The 26,225-nt window shown below is 34.7% G+C and overlaps 1 protein-coding gene across 8 annotated transcripts in view; it reads right to left on the bottom strand.

Annotated features, from left to right (window-relative positions):
* CCDC102B (coiled-coil domain containing 102B) overlaps positions 1-26,225 on the bottom strand; it is a 174,123-nt gene that overhangs the window by 127,148 nt on the left and 20,750 nt on the right. For 5 of the 8 annotated variants that reach the window (XM_079301105.1, XM_079301099.1, XM_079301100.1 and 2 more), the window contains 2 exons: positions 24,066-24,174; positions 5,154-5,258 (listed from right to left, as the gene is read on the bottom strand). In XM_079301105.1, coding sequence (XP_079157231.1) covers positions 5,154-5,258; positions 24,066-24,174 — 214 coding nt within the window. Of the gene's footprint in view, positions 1-2,149; positions 3,087-3,126; positions 3,218-3,279; positions 3,357-5,153; positions 5,259-24,065; positions 24,175-26,225 lie in introns of those variants that run through there. The other 3 variants (XM_079301101.1, XM_079301102.1, XM_079301104.1) reach the window with 3 other exon arrangements.

Genomic DNA, 26,225 nt, shown 5'->3' on the forward strand with positions numbered 1-26,225 from the left:
CAAAGGAAATGTTTGAACTTTGATTTCTTATTCAACTAAAAAAATAGATTTAGGGAGTAAAAATTTAGTCTTATGGACTTTACTAGTTTTATCTTGTTTTTTTAGTTAAAGGAAGGAAGAACGTCATTCACATTGTACCTATTCCCACACCAAAACTTTGTATCCATAAAAATCAGAGTTTACACAGGGATACTGTTAGGAAAACTTCATGGCTACAGCAGAATAATTATTTTCTGTGTATAAAAGAGCATCATATAATCAGGAAGAAGAAATATCCCTTTCACCTCTAAGGGAGGAAAGGAAAGGGTCCAAGGGAGGGGTGACAGTGGATAATGTTTCTATATTTTAAAAATACAAAGAAAACCAACCTCATAGAAGTTGCATCACAAAATGCAACTTTTGCCTGTGAAATGTGAGGAACACACCTATCTCTGTCACTATAATGGGATGACCTTGGCTGAATCCCAGATGCCCACCCAGCTGCTCTCTCACACCTCTCTTCTACAGGACAGGAGTGGAAAAGAAGATAGAAGGTTTCATGGACTGAGATAAATTTACCTCACAAGAATAAATAGACTTGACTAGGGGAAAATTAAATAGATTACCAGTTAAAAATAGAGTAGGATGGCTAAAAACAAAAACAACAATAAAATCATCTTCCTTCTTTCTCGCCCTTCCTCTCAGGGTCAATAGCACTTCTTTACTAATTTTCTCCATTGCCACTTTCCTCTATGCTTACAAGGGGAATGTCAGGATATAGAACAATCCACAATAGCTTCTCTCTGTTCTCCTTCCTCCTCATTCTGTTTCCCTGTATCAGAGTGAGAGGTGTCACTTCCATGGGAAGCAATCCTTCATGAACTGTTCAGACATGGTTTCTTCCCTCAGTCCACAGTTTCTCAAGAATTGTTTGAGGATGGGAGCTTTCCATGCAGTAAGTCTTTTAGGAACAGAGTTCCAGAGTGGGTGCCTCATGGTCTGAGATTGCTGCCAGCTCCTGCACGTGCTCTCACAGGCTGCACTTTCCTTCAGAACAAGTCCACTTGCTCCAGCACATCCATGGGCTGGAAGATGGCCATTTGCTGCACCATGGATCTCCATGGGCTGCAGGGGCATCTCACCTTGGTCTCACCATGGGCTGCTCAGGAATCCGTGCTCTGGCTCCCAGAGCACCTCCTCCCCTTTCCTGCTTCACTGGCCTTGGTGTCTGCAGGGTTGTTTCACACTGGCTCAACTTTGGCTGGTGGTTTTCTCTTGGAGCCAGCTGGAGCTGCTCGTATCTGGCATGAGGAAGCTCCTAAGCTCTTCTCACAAACTCCATGGATACAAAGATCCTTTTGCTAACAAGACAATAACCTTATCATGATACAGATAGACTGCAAACTTAAAATAAATATTAGTTTATGCTTCCAAAAGCTCCACAGTTCAATATTCTGGACCACTACAAAACATATTCCATTCATGTAATACTTCATAGCCTGCTATTTACCATAATCATTAGAGACAAGACAAAAGAATAGCTACTATTCCTCAAAATAAATTTATAAGTTTGTTTCAAGGTCATATTCACAGATGAAAGAGAAAATATATTTCCATAAACATCATGTTTTGGGTATTGATTTATACCATCAAGAAGGTGTTTTTATCTTCATGTTATCCCTTCCTAGATGAAGCAGTTAGATCCATTTAATATTTATTACCATTATATTAGTCAAATAATACATCTATTAACTTAAAAGGTATTCTCATTTCAAGAAGTACAATCAATAAAACTGTACTGTAACAGTATTTGATCTGAATTGTTTCATCAATTCTGCTCATCTTGTACAACAGAAATTAACATTTTAAAAACTGCACATGGAAAGATTCTAAACCAATATACTGCCATCTAAGAATAATAATAAGAATTTACACTTTTTGAAAAACGTAATTAGTATTAAATTTTATGGTCAGAACTTCAAGCTACCTGGTTTGCTACTATGAGTGGGATGAGATTTCACAAATTCTATGTCCTATGGAGGTATGGACACATATTAAACACCAAGATAATTAATTGTCAACATGAAATTATTTAGACAAGGATATAAGAATTTAATTTCTATGCATTAATGTTTAATGTATTAATATTAATGTATTAATATTTTAATAATACTATAACTGTTACTAAACAAAAAATATTACCATTGTTTGCTTATACCCTCTACAAGTATGAACCAACCATATATCAATTAATAACACTGAATATTGTTTTAAACAACTACAATGGATGCTCCAAGTAAGCTCACAAATACAGGTTTTGGAAAAACGTAAGATACTAGGCAACTGTGTTTTTCTTTGGGATTCATTCTATAAAAATTCACCTATATAGACATCCACTGTGTCTACTTGCTAAATAAAGTCATAATCATACAATCAAGATGCACAAAAACCTTTAAATAGCTGTAGTTTCAATTTTTGCTGACTTAGACATCTAACCATCACCCACATTAAAGGAGTCATTCTTTCCTACTCCTCTAACCCTGCTAATAATGTTATTTTAGTTGAACTTGAAGCTACCATCCCAGAAATAATAGGGTCTTGAATCAGAAGTCAAAGCAATTGTTTTCAGATTATTCGTAGTATTAGAAAAAATCAGAAACAGTCTCAGAACTTAGCAAGGTTCAACAGCAACATTAAGATGTCTCTACAAAGGAGTAGATGTGTTCCATCTAAATTGAGTTAGACTGGAATCCTTGAAAAAGAAACTCTCCTTTCTTAACACCTGTTTTGCATTTAATGGCAATAGCAAGGTTAAAAAATATGCCAACTAACTCTACAAACCACTGCCTTCTCCTCAAATGGCTGACCAAGTCTCCAATGCCATGACTGACATAGAGAAGAACTTGTTGAGAGAATAATTTTCCTCCTAAGACTGTTTCCTTACTATTTTTCCAGCTGGGAAGAGTTAATTTTCTCACTAAGGGTCTGCTACAGCATTTTAATTCTGTTGATCTTTATTTTTACTCATGTTGCCAGTGGGTGTTCGGTGTCACAGAAGACAATTTTTGGTGGTACCACTCACTCTCTGCAGCCAGAGCCCAGGAGCCCTGGACACAGTGAGAAGAATGCTTAGGATACTGTGGCAAACTCTGGCAAGGATGTCTGGCTGGAAACACTACTGAAGACTACAAAGCAGCTCAGCCTTGGGGATGATGCACCACCGGGCATGGTTCTCAGCCTAAAATGGAGAAACACAGGGCGAGCCAAATTCATAGATCTGGAGGGAAAATGTTACCACCAAGGTCTTGCTCTGTGTCTGGGGCTGGCAGAGGCATTACCCTTGCCTGTAGGTAGGATCAAGGAGTTCTAAGGTTAAGCTGGAAGAAGGGCACAGCAAGGACCTTGTGAAATTAAGCAGTGACAAAGTCCTGCACCTGGGAAGGAATAATCCCTTGCAATGACATAGTGAAGTTTTTTCCAAAGCAGCTGCTGCTTAGAGACTGGCTAGGCAATCAATCTGCTGGTGGTGTTGATTGCTTCTTCATCACTTCTTTTTTATTTTTCTTTTTTCCTTCTTTTCTCTTCTCCCCTTCCTATTATTAATCTGTCTTTATCTCAATCCACAAGTTTTTTTTCTCAATTCTGCCCCTCCAGTTCTTTCCCCCAACCCAGTGCTGGGGAGTGGATGAGGCTGGGTGGGAGCTTAACTGCCAGCTGGGGTACAGCCATCACAAACCAGCTGCCCAGAGTAAGTCCTGGATGTTTTTGAGATCTAGCTTTGAGTAGGAGGTAGGACTGAAGATCTCATGATGTCCATTCCAGTCTAACTTGTCCTGTGATTCCATGTACTGCAGTTATTTTAAATTAAATATAGGGGAGCTTTACTGACAGAGAGGCCTGACACTAACAGAGTTGATCACAAATATCTAATAGTCTATGCAACTAACTGTTTGTAAAAGAAAACCAAACAAATAAATAAGCCAGCCCAGACATAGAAGCAAATGAGATTTGAAATACAGTAATAGGCCTAAGCTGATGAGCCTCTTTCTGACCATATCTCCACTCAAGTTACTTGCAATACAAGTAAATCAAAAAAATACTGATGTGATATGCATATGTTACCATAAAAATAGTAGTAAGGTCAAACCCCATTGTTTGTTATGTGAGATATGTTATAAACGTATGTTTATATGCATGAACTTCCTTTTGCTATTACTTAGTCATGATGGAAACAGAAAAATCTTATGATTACATTTAACAGCAGACATCAAGTATAAAATTTCTCAGTCTTTCCCAAGAGAAATTTGCTAGTTACTAATCCCCAAATCTAGTCACTTAGAATGTTATTATTTAACAGCAAATGCATACAAATTAGATTAAATTATTAGTTATTTAGGCAAAAAAATAAAAGTTACTGTTTCTCACTCCCCAACTCATAGCATGTACATTTAGTGATTGGTTGGTGAGTTTGGGGGCCTTTTTACTTTCCCTTTTTTGAACTTTCAGAGTCTCAATGAAAGCAGGAGCCTTCTGGATCATTATTTAGTTATCAGCATAGAAAACCATAAAATAAAGTCCAAGAGTCTCTGAATAAACTATCAAGCTATTTTTAGGAGGATAATAAATGAACAGATCTTTGGAGGAACAAAAAAGTAAGGAATAGATGCTTCCTTCAGTTGTCCCTCTCCCAAGAAGAGATTCAATGCTCAACAAGACAGAGAAATGATTTGTCTCATAGTTTGTTTTTTTTTGCTTTGACCTTAATCAGGACTCTGCAGCTTCCAAAGCTTACTTAATCTCTTCTGTTCCTCCCAGCCTTTGCTTTTGGTTCCTAATCTTGTTATACTCGTCATTTCTCCCGGCTCCTTTGAAAAATGAACAGACACTATTTTCTCTTTCTGTACCCCACAGAATTGTTCAGGTCTGGGATGCAAAAAGGCTGCTTTGTCTTATATAATCTTTGTTTAGGGATGCATTTTGACATTTTGAAATAGTAATTTTGGGTATGAATGCTCCCCAAATAATCCAGCTAAGTAATACCACTAAACTAAGTAAAAATAAGCTCATTTTCAACAAAAACCCTACTTTGTGCATTTTAATGATCACATTTCAGTTTAGTTAGTGTTGCTTTTTTTTTTTTCTTTCATCTCCAGAGATTCCTGAATTTCTCTTACCTGCATTTTTATTTTTCTGGTCTCTTCTTCCAACCTTTGTTTTTCTGCTTCTAGTTGTTTTCTCTCTCCCCATTCAGAAGCATTCTTGCACTGCACTGTTTCCAGCTGGGAAGGTTGAGGGTATGAGGAAGAATAACAAAAAAAAGAAAAAAAAAAAAAAAAAGAGAGAAATAATGTGATTAAAATCATTAAAATCCCCAGGTTTTCATTGGGTGAGGCTAATGGCTTAACCTCAGAGTAAGGTGGGCACCTTAGAAACCCAACCAAGGTGAAAGTATCCCAAGTTTCATAAAGTTAAATATTTGAATTTGAAAAGAAAATAACCAAGATCATCAATTTTTCATCAAATGTACCTTCAAAAAAGTAAATCTTAGATAAATATTTTAATACAGTAACTGGTAACAAAGTCTTGTTCTTTTCCTGATATTTATGAAAAAATAGTACTTAAAAACAATAAAATGTTTTAAATAACACTGAGACTGATTTTGGCTTGGCAATGTCAAAGTTCACTTTTTATTTTTCAAAAACCAAAAAAATCAACATGTTTTATTCTGTTTACAATTTAAAAGGACTGTAATAAATGTTCATTAAACTGAAGAAGTTCTGAAGTATATCTTCAATACTAAATACGGTTTTCCTCCTAATCAGAGGAAAACATTTTAAGTTTTCCTACCAATGTTTTTCTTGTGGTCACAATTAATAGTCTTAAGGGAAATACTATCTTTCATGGTCAATGATGTAACCTTATTTTAGGATAACTTTATGAATTTGATAATCAAATCCATATACAGGGTGAATTAAATTAAAACCACACATTATTAAGTCATATAGAGTAATTATCAAAGAACTGCTTCCTCATAGACAACACAGAGGTTTTTGTCAAGGCTGCGTTAAATACTTATCAGACTTCAAATGAAAAAATGGTAAAGTGAATTTATGTTTATAATACAAACCAGGTATTTATCAGGTACTAATGGAAATTTATTATAAGATTATTATTGATAAGTACTTACTGTTAACAAGTTATTATTAACTAGGTCTTGACAGAAGATTAAAATACATTAAAATAGTTTAAAAACTGTGAAAATAAAAGGTTCCATTGCTAATATATTTTAAAAGGCCATAATTTTAAGAACTTTTTTACAATTTTCAGTCCTTTGAGAACTAAAATTGATGGTTTAGAAAAATGGACACTGAAAACATTGTGAAACATTTCTTCATTGAAGAAAAAGTATATCTGTGCCAAGAAGCCTTAAGAAAGAGCCATAGAGGTGTATTTTTTCAGTTCTATTGGTTATTTATTCTAAAATCAATTTCTGGCAAACAATGAAAAGGTACTGAATGTAGAGCAAAGAGAACAAGCTGCTACAGAATAAAAGAAATGTAATTCTGTTCCTGTGAATAGTAACAATGACATTATCTAGCTAAATCAAATTGTAAACTGCTCTGTTCCCACCTTATTTCTGAGTAAATAAAAACAATTAGAAATGAAATAAAGTTAAAGTGGGTCATTCAGATTTTCAGAGGACAGTGAAAGTTACTGTTCCACTCTGCACTGTATTGGTGTGGCCTCACCTCAAGCACTGCCTGCAGTTTTTTGGCACAAGTCATCAAACTATTAAAGTGGGTCCAGAGTGATGACTACAAGTTGCTAATTCAACACACAAATAAATGTTTGATGCTCACATGTTCCTAGTGAGGACTTTGAAATCTATCCACTGAATTTCTGTACAATAGTTGGAAATCAAGGAATCACATTCCCCTATTTAGCAGCAAATATTATTTCTTTCTCACCAAAGTTATACATGTTGTTTAAATTCTGTATACTGGACTACAATCATAAACCCCATATTTTTTCCTAAATAAATATGCAGGCATAATTATTATTAAAAGTATCCATGAAAGTTCCAGAACATGAGAAACTCTTCTTGCAAAGCACCTGCCAAAATACACAGCTGAAATTCTAAGCCCAAAAGTTCACCTTTCCACAGTGTTGACAGTAATCAATACAAATTCATTTTTGTCAGACATCAAATAGAGAGAAATCACAAAACCATCCAAGGCTGAATTTCAGTCAAGAAATTAAGCAGAAGATACTATCACATGAAGATCTGATGTCAAAGATAAATTTATTTACCTCTTTCTGCAAAATTTCAATTCATTACACCAAAGATGCAATTATGATAGATTTACATAATTAACAGTCCAGATTTCAGCTGGGATAGGAGTTCATTTTCTTCCTAGTAGCTGGTAAAGTGCTATGCTCTGAATTTAGTATGAGAATAATGTGGATAACAGAGGGAGGATTTCGCTGTTGCTGAATAGTGTTTAACTTAAGTCAAGGCAGTTTCAGCTTCTCCTACTGCCCTGGGAGCAAAGAGGCTTGGGCTGCACAAGAATCTGTGGACAGCTAATAACCCAAAGCAGTCACAGGGATATTCCATTCTATGTGATGCTCTTGTGTGGAACTCCAGATCCTGATTTATAAAGAAAAGTGAAAGCTTAAGAAAAAATTTGCAACTTGTGAAAAAACCTTGAGATTTTTAACTTTTCCTTAAAATGCAAATATTTTCTTGCCATGAAATATGTGTGCAGACTTGCAGTGAAATTTACTTTTTAATAAGAAGACAAGAATAATGGTGGAAGGACAGAATGAGGTCAAGGTAGTGTCAATGAAGTGGGTAATTGCAAAGGTGAATGGTGGAAATTAAGTACAGTGCACTGACCTTTTGAAACTGGATAATTACATCTTAGAGTAACCTACACCATTTTATGACTAACATGAAAGGCAGAACCCTGAAAAAACCAGACACAGAAAAAGGAACTCCACCTTGTACAGTTCATTAGCAGGAAAATCTCAAAGCTCTTGTTCAGTTTAAGGCAATATAACAGTGGTTGAGGTTCCAAAAGCTTTATTGAAATGAAGATTTATCTCCTTCCCCTTAGTCAAGAAAATATAGAGTAGGATGCGGTGCAACAATTAAGGTGTAATGAATGCAAAAATAAAGATGATGACGATGAAATGTAGCAGTCAACATGATTTCAAATGGAAAACAACAAAAATTTGACCTACCCTTCAGGTTTTTTTTAGTTCAAAGATTTGTTAGGTTCCTATTAATCTTGGAAAAGATAGGAAAATGTATTTAGAGAATTATGGTCTTTAGCTTTTTAAAAGAAGTATTTAAAATAGAGTTGGAAAGAACACAATTATTATATTAAGAAAACCCTGTAGTTTTGATCTGATCTGACTTGACAACAATGTTAGAAATAAAAACCTGCCAATCCAACCAGAAGTTCTCCCTGTAAAATTTTTCTTCTAACAAAGCTGGCATTTTCCTTACCAAAATCATGCTCTGTGAAAGAATATCAACATATCTCAAATAAAAGCTAATTTGACTGAGAATAAAGGAGTTTAATTTATTTATTTATTTATTTGATTTCCTATCTGAATCTTACACAACCACAGAAAATCATTAGTTTCTAATGCTATCTGTCTCTATTTGGAATCGATAGGCAAGCCAAATGAGGTCTACAGACTTGTGACCCAGAGATGCAAGAATTCCTGTTTAAACTAGAGACCTCAGGCAGCCTCACTCAAGTACAAATGTAAAACATCTGCTCTGTTGGTGAAAATCTAAAATGAAAATTTAAAATCAAGATGATTTTTTGTCCTTAAAATGTATATGCAGGGCTTTTTCATGTTCCAAAGACAAATATATGAACACGTATTTTCAGGATTCGTGATATCCTCACTCATGTGTTGTGAATGGAGGTAATTTCCATTCATCTATGCTACAAATTATTCTACAGAATTTAAGCAAGAGGTATATTAAACAGAAAATTTAATAAGCCACAGGTTTATTATGAACTAAGGACCATGACACTCTCCTAAATAAAGAAAACCTACTGAAATAACCATAAATCTTTATAAAGCCACAAGTGAATTTGATTCATACAGATTTCTTCCCCAAAGTTACTCATAAAATTCAGTACAAGAAGCAAATTTTCCTTTTCTGTAACTCAGACAGGAATACTGTCTCTCAAAAAATGTCATATCCAACAGTTTTTTCCAAGCCAGAACTCAACAACTGTGTGGTTTCACCATCTTCCAAATTATTGCATATTGGTAAGAAGTGCAAGGACAGAGAATCTGCCCTTTCCCAGTAGTGGTTTAGGAGATGTCATCAACTTCCAAAGCATGGAATATGCCCAGCTGCTGGAAGGAATGGCAAACATGCAGCTTCCTTAAATATGGCACCTAGGTAGATTGGATCAAATGAACTGAAACCAAGCTCTGCCTGAAGATCAAGCAAACATCATGCAAAAGCACCAAATTCCTTCACTGAACTCATTGTGAAACATTGTACTGAGTCTGAAGGTATTTTATCAGTGGTCTAAAAGTAATGGTATAAAATGCTTAAAGATAGTCTCTCAGCACAACTGGGAAAAAATTTCTGTGTTGCAGGATCAGGAAAAAACTCATACTGCCAGAAGAATCTTCAAAGAGATACACAAGAGAAGAAAATAATTACATTGATGAATCTGGTTCTCTGAAATCACAACCAGTTTTAGTTCAGTCGTAACTACAGAACTTAGAAGATGACAATGGCTCCACTCCACTGCTCACCTCTGTTTGAGAAAAGTGAAAGAGGAAGATGGATTTCACATAGCAATACAATCATGTGCAACTGGATGGAAAACAGTTCCAAGGATATTTGTGACTTGCGAGGTAACCACTATTTGTTTGGGGCATAGGGGAAGGAGTCTGGTTTTGGTGGTTTTTTTAAAATAATTTTCTAAATTTTTTTTGTTTGTTTGTTTTGAGATTTCTACTACTAAAAGTCTGTAAGAACATGAGGAAAACTGCCAAAGTTCCTAAGGTCTAAAAGAAAACTCATCAACTTTCCTTCTGCCAAGATCAGCGCTCCTGTACTCAGGTGTGATGTTTGCTGGCAAGCAAAATTATTACTTAGCATGTTTGACACTGGGCAGTTCTGCAGTGATTATTTCCAGCATGTCTGGCACTTTCTAGAATTCTTTTCTTTGTTCCCCTAAAAGGTGCAATCAAAGACTACCAGAATCCATAGCACTTCTTCCACAGGAAAGGGAAGACAAATGTTGGCTACCTTTTTATTTGACAAATGCTTCAATACAGTAAAAAAAAGTTACTCTGTTTTTTGGGTTTTTTTTTATTATTGTATGCAAGTCTGCCAAGAACACCATTTAGTCCATCAGCAACTATACTGAAAGCTTGATAAATGTTGTTGTGCCTGACAATATCTTGAGACACCAAGCCCTGCAAGAAATTGAACTTTTAAATGAATGCTTATATTCATAACAATGCCTAGCAGCAGCATATTTAGTAATCAAATATTTATTCCTCCTGGTTCTACTCAAATGCTTAAGTCTGCTGCAAGCTGATATCATTGCACTATTCTGACATTAAATGGAAAGTTGCTGACTTACCAGTAGTTTTTTCCTCTCTCCTTGTCAGCAGAGAAAACTCTTTTGTGTGTATGACTAATTTAACAGAATCGATTTATGCAGGAATATAAGTTGTCCATAGATATATAAAAAGCTTTAAGCATGAAACTTTACAACAATCAGAAATAATATATGCAGAGAAGCATAAATAAGTTCAAAAATAAGAACATAGTCAGTTGGAGAAAATTACCTTTGATCTTACAGATCTTTCTTTCTCACTGAATCTGGCACTGCTTCTCATGTTTCTTGTGAGTTCAATTGCCCGTGGACTATGTATTACATTAAAATTAACACTTCCTGTTGAGGAGAATCTATTATTCATTCAAGGAAAACACATTTTCTGCCAATGTCTCCCACAGAAAATTATCCATTATGCTTATCCAAAATTCTATTTTCACCAATTATTTGTAAATAATTGAATACTTTTGAGGAACTACCTTTACCTACCTAAGCATTTGAGATAGGTAAAGAGAATACTAACACATAATGCACTCATTTCTACTTTAAAATTATGAAGGGCTTTTGTGCTTGATCTCATTTTAAACAAGAGATATTTATATTTTTCATGTGGAAAAACTTAACAGGGTGACTAAACAAATATTGGAAGTTTACTGTGGTATCACAGAATGCATGAGGTGGGAAAGACCACAGTGGTCCATCTGGGTTGATGTCCCTGCTCCTGCAAGGTATGTTACCTTTTTCATTGTATTCCCTATTCATAACAAGATTGAGACTAGAGGAATGTCCAAACTATCAGTGTCTACCAAGCTGTACAGTGCTGTTTATTTAGTGAACATTTTCAGGCATTAAAAACAATTTTGAAAATTATATAGGAAAAAAGTTTAAACTAGAAAAGACTGTTAAATGAAGATATAAAAATATACATTATAAATAAAGTATCTGATAGCCATAAAATGTAAGGACAATTCTGTCAAGTAGACATTCTTATAAGCTTGCCAGAAAAGCATGAATATTGGCATGAATATTTAAAAACAAGTGTGATTATTTTTTTCTGATACATTATGTGCTGTTCTACTATCCTCAATGTTCTACTGACAGATAAGCCAAATGTTAAACCATTTGTAGGCTGTCTTGGAAACTAAGGGGCTTTCACCCATTGTTTAAAACAAATACAAAAAGGCTGGTTTCATTTTTATAGCCAGACAATATATTAAACATATCCACATGTCCTGATCAGCCAAATCACTAATGAACATGAAAGATGAACCATGTATCATTATCTTCCAGAACCAAATTCAACAGTCTGTAGCTCAGAAAATGGAAAACTCCTATATTACCAGTCCATACAAATACCTATTATTTTTGTTATGAGTATAGTGTGTTTCAGCTGAGAGAAACACAGGAAAGATTCCTTTATTTTTACTGGAAAATGTACACCTGATAATTATGAGAAGTAATGTATATTCTATATGAAAATTTAATTAGTGAAAAGAGTAAAAATAATAAATACTAAACATCAACACCTTCACCTATCTTTCAAATTAAAACAGAGTATCAGCCTCATCTCAGTGTTTATCTAAAGGTAGCAGGCCATATTTTTGCATACCTCAAAATAAAATATTTGGGTAAGAACCATTCCTCAGTTTTGTCAATTATATTGCTATTGACTGAATTTCAAAGTAGCCTAGATAAAATCCCTGTGAGTACATTCTCCTGGCTGAAGTTGAAAGTGTTCTGGTTTAAGACTCTTCCCAGCTTTCCGGGCATCCTCTCAGAGATTATTGAGGGACTCGTGGGAGCCCTCTGAGATACTTGTGGGTATCAGCTGCTGCCACATAGAGAGCCATTGAAGTAACTGTCCCTTCACCACTACAGAATGTTGTTTGCTGCATCTTAGACAGAATAAATGCCCACACAGGAAAATTGAAAACCTAGATTTCTAAATTAGAATAAAAGATACAAAATCTGTAATCTGCTCCTCCGACATTTTAAAAAATTTGTTATAACAACTAGTGCCTTTTTTTTCCCCCCTACAGATGTTTTAAGATTATCTCTCAGTTCCAAATATCCTATCTATCAAGATACTGGGAATTTTCCAGAATTTCCCTGAAATTCTCCTCTCTTCCCTCATAAGATGAATGTGATAAATGAGAGCTATTTTCTCACTGAAAAAAAAAAAGCAAAACGTTACAATTAAATTGCCAATAATAAATTGTCCATCACGTCATTCTTCCTTTAAAACTTTTACTGTGATTTAGAAACAAATATTCATATTCTCTTAATTTATATATAGCTAAGCCATATAATTTCATGCAGACCTTATGCCTATATTGTAATATGGGCAACAGCAGATGGACTTTATTTTCCATCTCTGTCTGGGACTAAAACTCTCACCTCTGGCTCACACCACAGAGGCCCTCACAGTACAGACCACTTGGCTGTCCTAATCTTCCCTGGACCACCCCAATTCTAATCCCACTTCATCAGCACCTCTAAGAATTCTCTTTGGCTCAACCTGAAGACAAATTTCTGTCTCTGGGGCAAAGAACCTCACCTCCAGAATTTCTGTCAGCATCACTCACTTCTCCTGCTCTGTATTTCTCATTCTAGCTTCTGTTCGGCTTTATTCCCCTCCTACTTCTATGGCTTGCTGTATTTCAAAAGTAACACTCATGGTATGAAATTTACCAACATCTACATCAAATGTACCTTACTCAGCTGCACCAAAAAGGTGCTTCAATTAGCTTACTTCAGTAATTTGACTACAAATTTACTAAAAGTCACCTTTCACTATGGTCTTTCAAACTATCCAATATCAGGTTTCTATTCGGGTTCCTTTCTAGCCTACTTCATACTAACCACTTCAAAAAGCTTTCCCATTTTCTGGAAACTGCCCATAAGTCTTTTCTCTTCTGTACATCTGAAGAGAGTGGTTCTCAGAGTAATTCCTGACTTAAGAAAGAAAAGTTGAAGCATTGGTTCCATAATTCAAGTACTATTTACTGCTAATTTTAATATTAGGCATCCTTTAATTAGCCTTTGACTTGAAGGCTATTTTTTTAATAATGACAAAGCCAATCAGATTCAAGTGGTTACTGCACTTCCCATAATTAGAAACAGACTGAATCTAAAGTCATTTGAAAGCACTGGACATCTTTTTGCAGCATATCTTTTAATGCAGGCTCTTCAAATTATCTTGTTGTTGCTGCTGTGTTTAGCAAAATATTGGTGCTTAGATAATCATGGCCTTATATAAAAATGGCATGTACAAGTTGATGTTTTCTATATTCCTAAATGGAAACGATATCTGAGGTGGGAGTAACATGACTAAATTATCAAGCTGCTTTTCCTTTTTTGACTAGGGATGAACATAGTAATTAGAGTTTTAACCAAGATTAATCTACACAAACATTACACAGTGCTTTAGGTGAATTTAAAATGTTCTCTGATCTCGTTCAAGGAAAGAATTCACATTTCAGCTAATACCTTGAAGAATACTGCTTGAAATTTATAAGGGACACATGCCAACCAGAACTCAAAGCTTGGCAAGCCATCACTCATTTAGAGTGAGAATTCCAATGTAGTAACAAATTACTATTTCCTTTTGCTACTATGCAGGGAGAAGTAAAATTTTTAATCCAGGGAATAAAAAAGCATAAATTACCATATTAACTAATAATCAACTGATCTAATAACTGTAGCTCAAGTCACTTAAAAAAATAAAAAATTAAAAATTGCACTTTAATACTTATGTTTCATTAACAAACAAGGTTCAACTTGAGCTCTTGACATTTACAACAAAAGGTTTGATTTGTGTATTTTACAAACAGTGGCATGCTTTTCTTGTAGCTGATTTGATTATGGCAGAACACAACAGGGGTGACAGTGGTAGCAGAATAAACAAAATGTTAAAAATCCTAAGTAAGTAGCAAAGATTGATTTAGACATAGGATTACAGTAAATATATTTTCTAATTTGAAATGTCAAAGGTAAGATGATTTTGGGCATTCTTAAGCAAAAAAAAATATGAAACAAAGCAGAAACTTTCACCCCTTAATCTTCCTCACTTATCATTCACACATCTTAGCTTTATGAGAGGGAAGGAGGTGGGGAGGACTCCTCACTGTGTGCTGTAAAGTTCAATTCCAGACATTCTGGTTTGTATTTCAAAAGAAGGTAGAATAGGCTCATGCTGAGAACCCTTTTTTTTTTTTTTAATGGACATGAAACTTCTTATTAAATTCTGCTTAATTCCCTTTCCATATAAATATTGTTGCAAGACTGAAGTTTCTCAGTTTAAGAATTTTTATGATCTGCATTTAGCTTATATCTGTTACTAGTGTCCTTATGAGGGGGAGTGGACCATGTATGTGAAATTTGGGTTGTTTTACCTATTCAAACCTAATAGAACAAGTTTCCTGAAATAAGGAAGACAGACTAAGCCCTAGGAGACCTGAGACTGGCTAATTCAAAACTCTTATTTAATAGCAAGATAGAAAATAGATTTGTATGTCTGTGAGTAGAAATACATGTACAGATTTCAATGGAAGCAAAAATGAACTTCTATTCTATGGAAATAAATGACCAGACCAATTAAATTTTCATTCATAACTTTCAGAGCAATAAAAATTTATGTATCATTTAGACAGGATAATTTTAAAATTTGCTATTTTTACAAATAAAGAGCCTACAAATTTAATTGCAATCCAGACTATAAAAGCTTGCCTCCTGTTACTTCAAATAGTCATCTATTGCTCTGTGTTTATGTAGTTATTATTAGTAATTAATTTAGGAACTAGAATGCGTCATAAGCCATTCTAATAAATACTGTAAAAGGAAGTTGATAATAACCCTTCCTCAAAAAATACAGGGATTTGTCATAAAAAGATGAATGCAGTCATGCAGAAAATCATCTGGAAAAAAAGTTTGTTTGTTTGTTTTTGAAGTTTTATTTGCTGTACAGAAGGTCAATTACTCTTTTGCTTACAACCAATTTTTTAGTCAACTTTCCATCCTCAATATTGTTGAATTGAGAAAAATGCATAGCTAAATAAAGAACTGTGAGGAAACAAAAAAATCAATAATAGCATGATTAGGAAACATTCAAAACAAGTTCAAATTGTCCTCTGTCTCATAAATTTCCTAAACTGTATGGGCATTACACGTTGCAGATCAGAACACTGTTTTCCCAAATTTAATTTTTAATATGAAATTATTAAATTAATGCTATTTAAAGATATAATAGGAATGCTAATTGATAGATTGGAAAATAAAATACTAACTAAACAACTTTCAGTACAATTTTGAATGTAACTTCTAATGCATCATAAGAAAAATACATCAAAATGACAGCAACAGTCAAAGCCTCTACATTTAACTTAGGGACTACACAAGTTCACTTATCTTACAGATGAGGACTGTTGACTTTTCAGATTAATGGTCAGGGGATGCTGGGAATAGGATATTTTCTGTAACTGTAGGTCTCTACAAATAAATACATGTCAGATTACTAGAATACTAAACAGCGTGAAAACACACTAGAATTTGTAATCATTACTTTCCTGTTGGAAAAGCATCCATACCAACATATTTAATTAAAATTTACAAGTCTGATTTGACATAATGTGAAGTATTAAGGAAAATCAAAACAGCATCAAGGATCCTTGGTGAGTACCAGGTACATTATACCAATGTTACTTAAAGTACAGATGAATTGTACTATATTACACCAAATTCCAAAAGCTGTCATGTTTTCATGCAGTGAGTTTTATCCTTAAGCATTAACAACCAATGCTAAAAGGGAAAGATTAAACCAGTGTTCAAGCTTGTTTTCTGAACTGTGAGTTCAACAGGATTCAAGAAATAGAGGAGATGACTTTGCTCAAAGAAATTTGAAAGTGTTGTGCTGCTTAGAGTTTAGGTAAAGACAGCATAGGACATTTCTCCATACAGCTCTCCTTGCAGAGTAAGAGCCTGAAATATGCAGCTTTAGTCACTTGATAAGCAATTGCATAAAATAATTTCTGTAGAGAAGTGGTCTGGTGGCAAGTGCCTGCAGCATTTGTACTGTACTGCCTACAGTTTAAATGGCATGTTTTCTCTTTTGTCAGAGCCTTACCCCCAATGGAACATCACACTGGTACTCTGAAGTAGCAAATGTCCCTGAAGAATCCTCTGTTACAATTCCTAATCACTTGTTACTACACAGGAACTGATCCAAAGTTCATTGGCATCAGCAGGTTTCTCATTGACTTTGAAGTATCCCCCAGGATGTTACTTGAAGAAATATGCAGCACTTCACCAATGTAAGCATGGAAAGTTTTTTCCAAAACAATGGCATTAAATTATCTAAGGCTCTTTTCCCAATCAAACCTCCTCCCAAATTAGATTGTTAATTTTTAAGCGACACATTGTTATCCTTATCCAGGTAAGGACAGAAAAAACCCTGAATCACTAAGAGCAAAATGCTTGTATCTTCAATACCTTTAATATCAATTTTCACCATTCTGACTGTCATTGCATTTAATTCTTCAGTGGTTCGTTACTTTTTTCAAGTAATTTCAACCCAAGTTGATTTTATGTGGATGAATAATAAGTAAGCACACTAGCAGAAATATTTACTTTGACAACTAACTTAATGCTTAAATATATTACCAAAAGGTAAATTCAGGACACTTAAGCATATATTAAAAATTAGACATTAAAAAGACTTTTAGTTTATTAGTTGTTTTTTTTTAAACTATAGACTGCAAAGAATTAATTTCTGATATAGAGAGCCATATGGTCAACTAACCACACTAATGCATTATTAAAGAAGCAACTTTGTCATAATCTTGGGCCTTTCAATCTGAACTAGAAAAAAATTCTTTCCACTAAAGATGCAATCATAGAATCATAGAAGGACCTGAATTGGAAGAAACCTCAAAGACCATTTAGATCCAACTCCCCTGCTCTGGGAAGGAGCACCTTGACTAATTCCTAGGACCAAGATCACTCCATGTACACAAGCACATACATACATACACATCTCTAAGTTTGTGTATTTACACATTCCTCCCTCATATTCTTCATTTCATCACCCAGTTATGCTCTCTGCCAGTGGCAGAACAGGCTAAACAAACCTCCTCAAATAGTTTTCCTTTCACAGAAAATCTGTGTACAGAAATAAGTTTCAGTATGCATACACATTTTTTCTGAACATGCTTTCTCACAGAAATAACTTTTCATCTCTCAGTTGTCTTTAAATAAAAAAGAAACAAAAAATAATTCTGGTCTTGCTTGGTGTTTCCAATGTAAAATGTGTAATGAAGACAGGAAAATATTGACAAGTATGACTCAATGGAGTTTGAATATTTTGTCAGAAACCAGTATGAGCAAAAGAGTCAATGAAACTGTATACTTATCCTGCTGCACTTTCCAAATTAGATTTGTGGGATAATAAACATTGAATGGAACTTTAATTTTATGCAGCATGAAAAATTATACTTTATGCTGGACACTAAGAACATTAAGTACATAATTTCCAGAAATAAAATTAAATATGAATGAGGACCTGATTTATGAAAACAGTGAAAAGAATAGTTAACTCTGAAAGAATTTCTGCTGAAGCAACAATGCAGAATTCTTTCCTTACTCTCTAACCACCTGTCAATTATGGTAATTTACACATGAAAAAAATGTGTATATTGAAAGTAATATTTAAAGTACTTTTATCAAACCAGGAGTCAGATGTGTAGCACCATTTTCATCCCATTTCAGCCAGTATGAAAATTCCACAAGTCTCCCAAACAAATGAAACATTGAAACAGTAAGGAGCACTGAAAATACTAGACCAGACTTAAAATAATGAGATTTTTATTACAGGAAAATTAAGTGCACCAAGATTCCATTCTATAAAGTCAATTGCATTCTAAAATAATTCAGATATTGTTTACAGAAAATTGCCTAATGATATTTTAAATCTCAGCTTTAAGGCTTCTGATATCAAACTTCATAAAACTCCTTTAGCACACTAAAATAGACTACTTCCTATTCTTTAGTGTATAAAAACACTATAAAATTGTTTTTTATAATAAATTTGTTCCTATGATAGCCATGCAAAGTACATAACTTTTCTGGGCATCTTAAGTAAGAAATTAAACAGAAATTCACAGTAACCAGTACAGCCATTCAGGCTACTGGTTTATGTGTGATAATTATTATGCCTTCTGCAGAATTCAGGGGACAATCAGAAGGTATTTTTTGAGTCAGATGAAGAGTATGGGACAGAATAAATTATCTTATTATATCTATATAACGAAATTTTCTGTAAGATTATGAGTATCACTTTTTCTATTTCATATATGTACTAATTTAATGAATAAAAGTCATTTCAGGTAAACAGCTTCACACTATAAGGTAATTTCAGAATAAAGATTTCTGGAGAAGGTAGAAATCATGCCAAGACTTTAACAAGTTCTACCTGTGGACAGCTTGAGCCTCCAAATAGGCCATTCAGTTTTAAAGAGCATTTAAATGTTTGCAGTGATAGTAGAAACCTTGATTTATCCAGAAACTTCACTCACATCACTGGGGCTTCCTTCACCTGGGAAAAATGGGTAGGGAATCATTCCCAATCTCTTAAAGAAGGTAATGGTCCTAAGTAACAATACACAGACTGTTGTAATATAGAGTAAAATATCTATAACCAGAGAGACAAAACTGAAAACACTTGTTTTAAAATATTTTTGAAGATGGGGTTTTTTTTGGCTCTATCTCAAAATCAATACCTGGTGACTTAATTTCAATTTAAAAAATGTGTCTGCTAAATATACAAAATGCTCATTTAGGCTGCTTTCCTTTTTGTCTAGGTATACTTTCTATCACTGATGCTCCAAAAATATTTAAGTACAAATTAGTGTAATTTTTGCCTCATATCTGACAAACTGGGATAGGAATTGCCCTCATTAACTACCAAAGCACTAGATAATGTAGAGTAACAGTACATTCTGTACTTTAGCCAACTGAAAATTCTTTTAAACAACACAGAAGTCGCTGCCTATAGTGGCATTTGTAAGTCTACAGTGCACACCAGTGGAATATAGTAGTACATGCATTTTTCCACTATTTTGTTGTGATAATATATTGCAAATTTTTTTGTAAATATTCCATCTTATTTAACTTTTAAATGACCAGAAAAGCACATCTTTCAAGATTTATAAAGATATAAAATTTTGAAGAAAATTTGCAATGAGTATAAACAAGAATGTTTTACTGCACATAAGATAAAATGAAGATTCTAAAGCCTAAAACTTCAAAAGGCTTGCTCACTCCAGTTCTGTGTTTGCAAACATCACAGCAACACACCAAGGATTTGCTTTGTTTTTTAGAGTCCAAAGACCTAACTCATCAAACTCAGACATACCTTTTGTGTTTCTCAGACTGATGATTTATTGATCTGTAAACTAAACTGTATCTGAAAAAATCAGATACCCAACTCCTGGGGACATTCAACAAGTATAGTTACACATGTCAAAATTCTTATGTTCTTCAGAGAACTTAAAGATTCTTACTCTTTCCAACAAGGTTTACTTTAAACCCAAGTATATCTAATGTCAATATCCTTTATTTACTCAATAATCTAACAAACAATTTTTGCCTTTCTGTGAATACTCATGCAAATACAACAATAAGTGTAATTTTAATATTAATTGCTTTCCTATTTTTAAAATAACAGAGTGTTTTACATCTTTTAATGGGTGAATAGTGTTCTTAGAACAAAAAAAGAAAATTATTAATTACAACACGAAATGCAACAAGATCAGTGCTAGTGTCACACAATTCTGCCTATAATGCTCATTGTTACTATGATCATACATTGTCACTTAACTACTTTTTTTTTACTTTGAAAACTTATTTAAAACTTCCAAATTGATGCTGAATGGATAATTTCTTAAAATGATGATCAGCGAGATCAAGGCTTTCCATATTTAGTATATTCCAAGGTGAGTAAATACTTGTCTTTTAATGAAAGTAATTAAAGGAAGTGATTAGTTTCTGGGAGCACTAATAAACAAGTCTTGGTAGCTGTGAAACTTCTAACTTTCCCCAAAATCTCTCCAACTTCCAAAAGGCTAAAAGAGCCATCCATTCCTAAATATGGTTTAATTTGCAGTGGCACTGTCACTTGCAAACCAAGCACTTTTTTTCACATTCACTGTGGGAGTGTTAGGCAATATACCAAAGGAAATAGCAGATTAATTTAGTCAAGGACATGAAAATAATCAAGATGTAATGATTGATGTAATGATTGTTAATCTAGAAAGTCCTTTGTGATTTAATATTGAAAATACACATTGGAATCAGATTCCATGTTTAGCCTAGTAGATGTCTGCATTTTATTTAATTTTCAAATTTTTCACTGTCAAAAATCCTGTCTGTTCTTGCAGCATCCACTTCTCAACAGTAATATATAGTGAGTAATGTTCACATCTATGTTGTCAACACACAAGGTTTGGTTTGTTTCAGTAGAGGGAGAGTTTCCACTTACAGAAAACCCAGCCATCACACTATAAAAATAATTTCATTCACGTTAGTCAGACTCATACAGATCAGTGTTTTTCTGTAATTTAAAAATGAGATTTATGTCATAAATATCAGAAGATGAACAGAATGTTCAAAATATCACTTCCTGTTAGCAATTAAAGCGATTGAGCATGTTCCCAAGAAAAAAGCAGCAACACACATATGTAGGCATGCACATGCATAAATGTTGTTATCTATCTATCTATCTATCTATCTATCTATCTATCTATCTATCTATCTATCTCAAATGAATTCTCAAAAAATTTTTACTTCCTGTTCTATTCCTGGTGACAGTGCCATAAAGCCTTTCACACAGATTGCATTTCTTAAGCAAAACTATTAACTTGGTGTACTCTTTCTGTTTTGCACAAGTATAACAAACTAAAATCCTACTTAATGAGCAAGCAGAAAATAAAGAACCAAAATCTGAAGGAATTAAAATATGAAAGATAGATGTTAGTTTGTTGCTGTGTTGCATATGCATCACCTATTAACTACAACTTGAGATTTAATAGACTACTTGCAATTCTTTCCAGAACATGAAAGAAAACTAATTAAATTCCCTCCATTATTCCAAATCTGATCTATTAAATTCATAGTACATTTTTAATTCACTATGTTTAGTTATATAGACACACATTTAGTTATATAGACACACATTTTGAGTTTTGTTGGATCAAAAAGGTTCTCTATCCATTGTCCTGAAAGCTAAAACCTGCAAACTGCAACACAAATATTTCTTATTCTTCTATTCATGAAATGGCTAATTGAAATGGCAGATTGAAATGAACATGTATTTAGTAACACCAATCTGGCACAAGGAGGCAATGTTCTTAAATTAGTCCTTCAAGGCTGATCTTTGTAAAAGTACATTGCTTTCTGGCATCAGAACTGCACCATGAGTCTCCTGACATATCTACCAGCTCTCCTGAGCATAGGAACAAGCCTGTGTTGTACTCCAAGCCCGGACAGCTTTGGCTGACTCCCTTCTTTATCCCATGCTTCCCATGGGATCCTTCCCAGCAATTCCCTTACCAAGCCAATATCCTACTCTCCTTAGGTTCAGGGTCTGTACTCTGCTGCTTGTCTTTCTTCTTTCAAGACAACCAACACTGCTATTTCAAAATTACCACTTGTGAGGAAATTATTCATCCTCACATGCTCAGCTAGTTTCCTTCATATTTTTCAACAGCAGATATTCAACAGCTATTCATCACCATTTTGTTGGACCTTTGAATACCTTCAGCAAGAATTTATTCCTGAGACCCCACTGGAATCTCTTTGTCTGCAGCAGCTATTCTACCTTTCTAGCAGCTGTAGTCACCCATGAGAACTGGGGTTTACAACTCCAACAGCTGAGTTCTTTAAACACCTTTTTTGTTTCCTCATTATGTGGTCTGTAACAAGCTCTTAACACTATGATACCCTTACTGGTTTCTCCTTTGGTCCTAGAGTCACAAGTCTGATTACCCCCCATCCTTCTAGAGGCCTCAAAAGACCTGAGCTGCTTATAGGTCTGAGGACAACTTCCATCCCCTCAGCCCTTTCTTGCCAGTGTTTCTGGAAGTCCTTCACAGTACTCCAGTTGCATGGATTTGGCACAGTATTTGAATTGTTCCAACAATATTGTACTTCTGCTATCACATACAGCTCAAATTCTCCCTGCTTGTTTCCTAGGATGTGTGCATTTCTTTACCAACTTGAGATGGGTTTTTTACCCATTCTTCACATCGGTTTATCATTCCCAAGGTAATTTTTGCACCTATCAACCTGTGCTCTGAGCTTTCCAGCAGACCATCACTTCTTCATTTCACTGTGGTCTGTAATTTCTCATTGCCTCCTTTCTTAGTTCAAAGTTCTCCTCGTTATGTTACCCAGCTGGCAGGATCAAGGAGACAAGACCTGGGTTCCCATGACCTCAGCCCCAGAGCTGTGATCATTCCCAATATGCTCCTAGCCCATGGGGGTGAGCAGTAGTGTTGCAGTCTAAGGACTGGACAGACTGGGGCAATCTCTCTGCAATGTTCTGGGTCCTAGCCCACAGCAAGCCACAAAACCCTCAATAAAGCAAATGTGGAGCACAGAGGTTTCTATCCCCACAGGAGCAAGCCGCCTACTATCACCACTTGCTGTTTCCTCCTGATGTTAATGCATGGTTTGTGTTAAAACTGGCCCTGATACCTCACAAGTCATGGCTTTCTTCTACTCCACTACCAGGTGTTTGAACTTTTTTACATGGAAAAAGAGCCATCCTACAGTTGCTGGAGAACATACTTTTCAGCCCTCCTGCTGTGGGACTTTATTCACTGTGAAACTCACAGCCTCTGACTGCTTCTCCCATGTGGATGTGGTTCAGACTGTGAGGATCCAGTTAATCTCCTCTTTGCCTTCTCTGATCCTGCCCAGCCTTACTTCATTGTCCAGGTCTATGGGGACAACAGTTTTTCAGCCAGTTTCTACACCTCTACTATTCTATTTCTCCATCCCCACAGGAAGGCTGGCACGGCTTTCTTGAGCATCCCCTTACCCCACATGGGTCCTTTCTCTGCAAACACAAGCCCTGCTGGACTCTCATAACACACTGCTGTACATTGGGACCACCACCTCACCACACATGGGGATGGGGCACCAGAACCTGCCTCCTCTGGCTGGTCCCTTCCTGTAAGCCTGTGGAGCCATCCCAGTAGCACTCCCAAGCTCCTAAGCACCAGTGCTGACATAGCAGCATCCACACACACTCATCAGGTCCCTCCCATCTGGCTACACAGAATAATAATTGATAAATGGTGGATTTGTCACACTCATAAACCCTGGACACAATTTTACTCTTAGTTACAGCAAAGGAAATCAGAAGTCTAAATTTTCTTTTTTATTTCATGTGATCACAATGTACTGCTAACATACCTGTTTCAGGCTTTCCAGCTTGGTTTGTCTTAGTTCTTCATATTTCCATTTCCAAAGAAATAATTCATTTTCCATCTTTTCCATTTCTTTCTCCAGAAACACATTCATTCTAAAAAAGTATTTTAAAATTTATCATTGCACAATTTTGAAGTTGACAGAATTAATATTACTTTGAATTTCCTTCTTTTGAGTTGTATTCTCCTGCCTTTATCAATGGTCTATCTCAACTTTTCTAAAAACCTATATTATCACTGCATAATTATCCCAAAAGATTCACCAAAAATAATAGCTAAAGAGAAAACAGAAATCCAGTAATACAGAATTAAAGCTTTAAACGAAACAAAATTTTGGGATAAACCAAAGAAAATTTAACTTCGGTTCAGGCCACCCATCTTATCACAAGTATCTTCACAATTAGTGAAGATCTTCAAAGAAAAGGTATTACATCACTTGTGTTTAGTATAAACAGCAGATTAAACACATGTGTACAAGGGGAAATACACACTATAAAGACCAGAAACCAAAGATGATTGATGCTGAATGTTAAAAGACATTATTAAAAGATGTATATTCATGTTTCAAAAAATAGTTGCTCTTGGAAGAAAATGGTAGAATTGTAGGAAAATGTACTTAACGCAGAAGTACTATGCCTATAAAATGAAAAAAAAAATTAAATGGTTGAAAATTCTAATACTGGCAATTAAAGAAACTTGTGTACCACAGCAGTTATTTTCTATTCCAATGGAGGCTAATGGAATTTTTCAACATTTTTAACAAAGATGTTATTGCGGACTTACTAGAAATATATTTTGAGAATACTTGGTTTAAATGAAGTGTATTAAATAAATTTGGTTTAAAGAAAAGTGTTTAGATGGAATTTGTCTGTGGCATTTCAATGCAGCAGACTGAAGGCTTGTACAGAGATAGCAAGAGTTGCCACTGGACTGACTCAGGTTCTGGAAGCAACTTCAGCTATATTAATGAAGCAATCCACTATAGTGAAGTATCTGCTTCTGTCTTCTTTTATACCTAAAACTAATGTTCTTGAATCAGGGATCTCCTTTTTCTGATTTAGCATACAGCACAGCTTATTTTAGCAAACATCTAGAACTCCCATAACAATACAGTTATAAAATAAACACCATTATTCACAAAGCAAAATGGAGCATTTCAGCTCAACAGTTTTCCTTTCAAAGTAATGGGATATTTCATTGGAATGATATCATTACTTCATTGGAGAACCAAGAGAACTATTAGTGGGACATTTATTACAGTAGAAAGTGAAAGCATGAAAGATGACATTCCAATACTTTGAATAATAGCCTATTGACTGCACTGAATGCTGTGAAAGTCCTCAGAAATGGTCTAAACTGAAAAGTAAAAGATAAATATACAGTATGTTTTGCTTATTTAGAAGACACTAGTGTTTTTCGTGTTACAGTACTTCTTAAGGGAGATCAGCTCCTTCTGATACCACTAATTGAAAGAAATTATTCTGATTACATAAAGTTTACTATTTAAATAAAGAAAATGAGTGGAAGAAAGATAGCACACATCATAAGAAGCTAACTACTAGGTAAAAGAATCAAGTTCAGAAAATTTTTCATGGATCTTGTAATGAGATATTTTAACTCATTATCCAATTAAATCACAGAATTATACAGAATGGTTGAAGTTGAGAGGGACCTCAATGAGGTCATCTGTTTCAAACCCCATGCTCAAGCAGGGCTGTCTAAAACTGACTGCTCAGGACCATGCCCAGATGGCTTTTGAATGACTCCAAGGATTCAGATTCAGCAACTTTTCTGGGAAACCAGTTCCAGTGTGCAGTGATGCATGCAGAAAAAAAAAAAAAAAAAAAAAAAAAAAAAAAAAAAAAAAGAAATCTTGTTGTTCAGGCAGAACCTTTTGTAACCACTGTCTACATTACCCAGTCAGTCTTAAGCAGTTCCTCTTTGATATTATTAGCCATCAGTGGGGCTAGTTAGTGGGCTTTTGGTTTCAGAGGAAATAATTTTTTTTAATTTCAAAACAGAACAAATTATGGTCTTAAAACTAGCAGACATTTAGATGAGAACACTGACACAAAATATGACAAAAGATTTTAAGCAAATGATTATGCAAAATACTGAGCCACTCATAAGGTTTGTAACTTCCATT

Source organism: Erithacus rubecula (genome assembly GCF_903797595.1).
Source record: "Erithacus rubecula genome assembly, chromosome: 3".
Classification (NCBI taxonomy): domain Eukaryota; kingdom Metazoa; phylum Chordata; class Aves; order Passeriformes; family Muscicapidae; genus Erithacus; species Erithacus rubecula.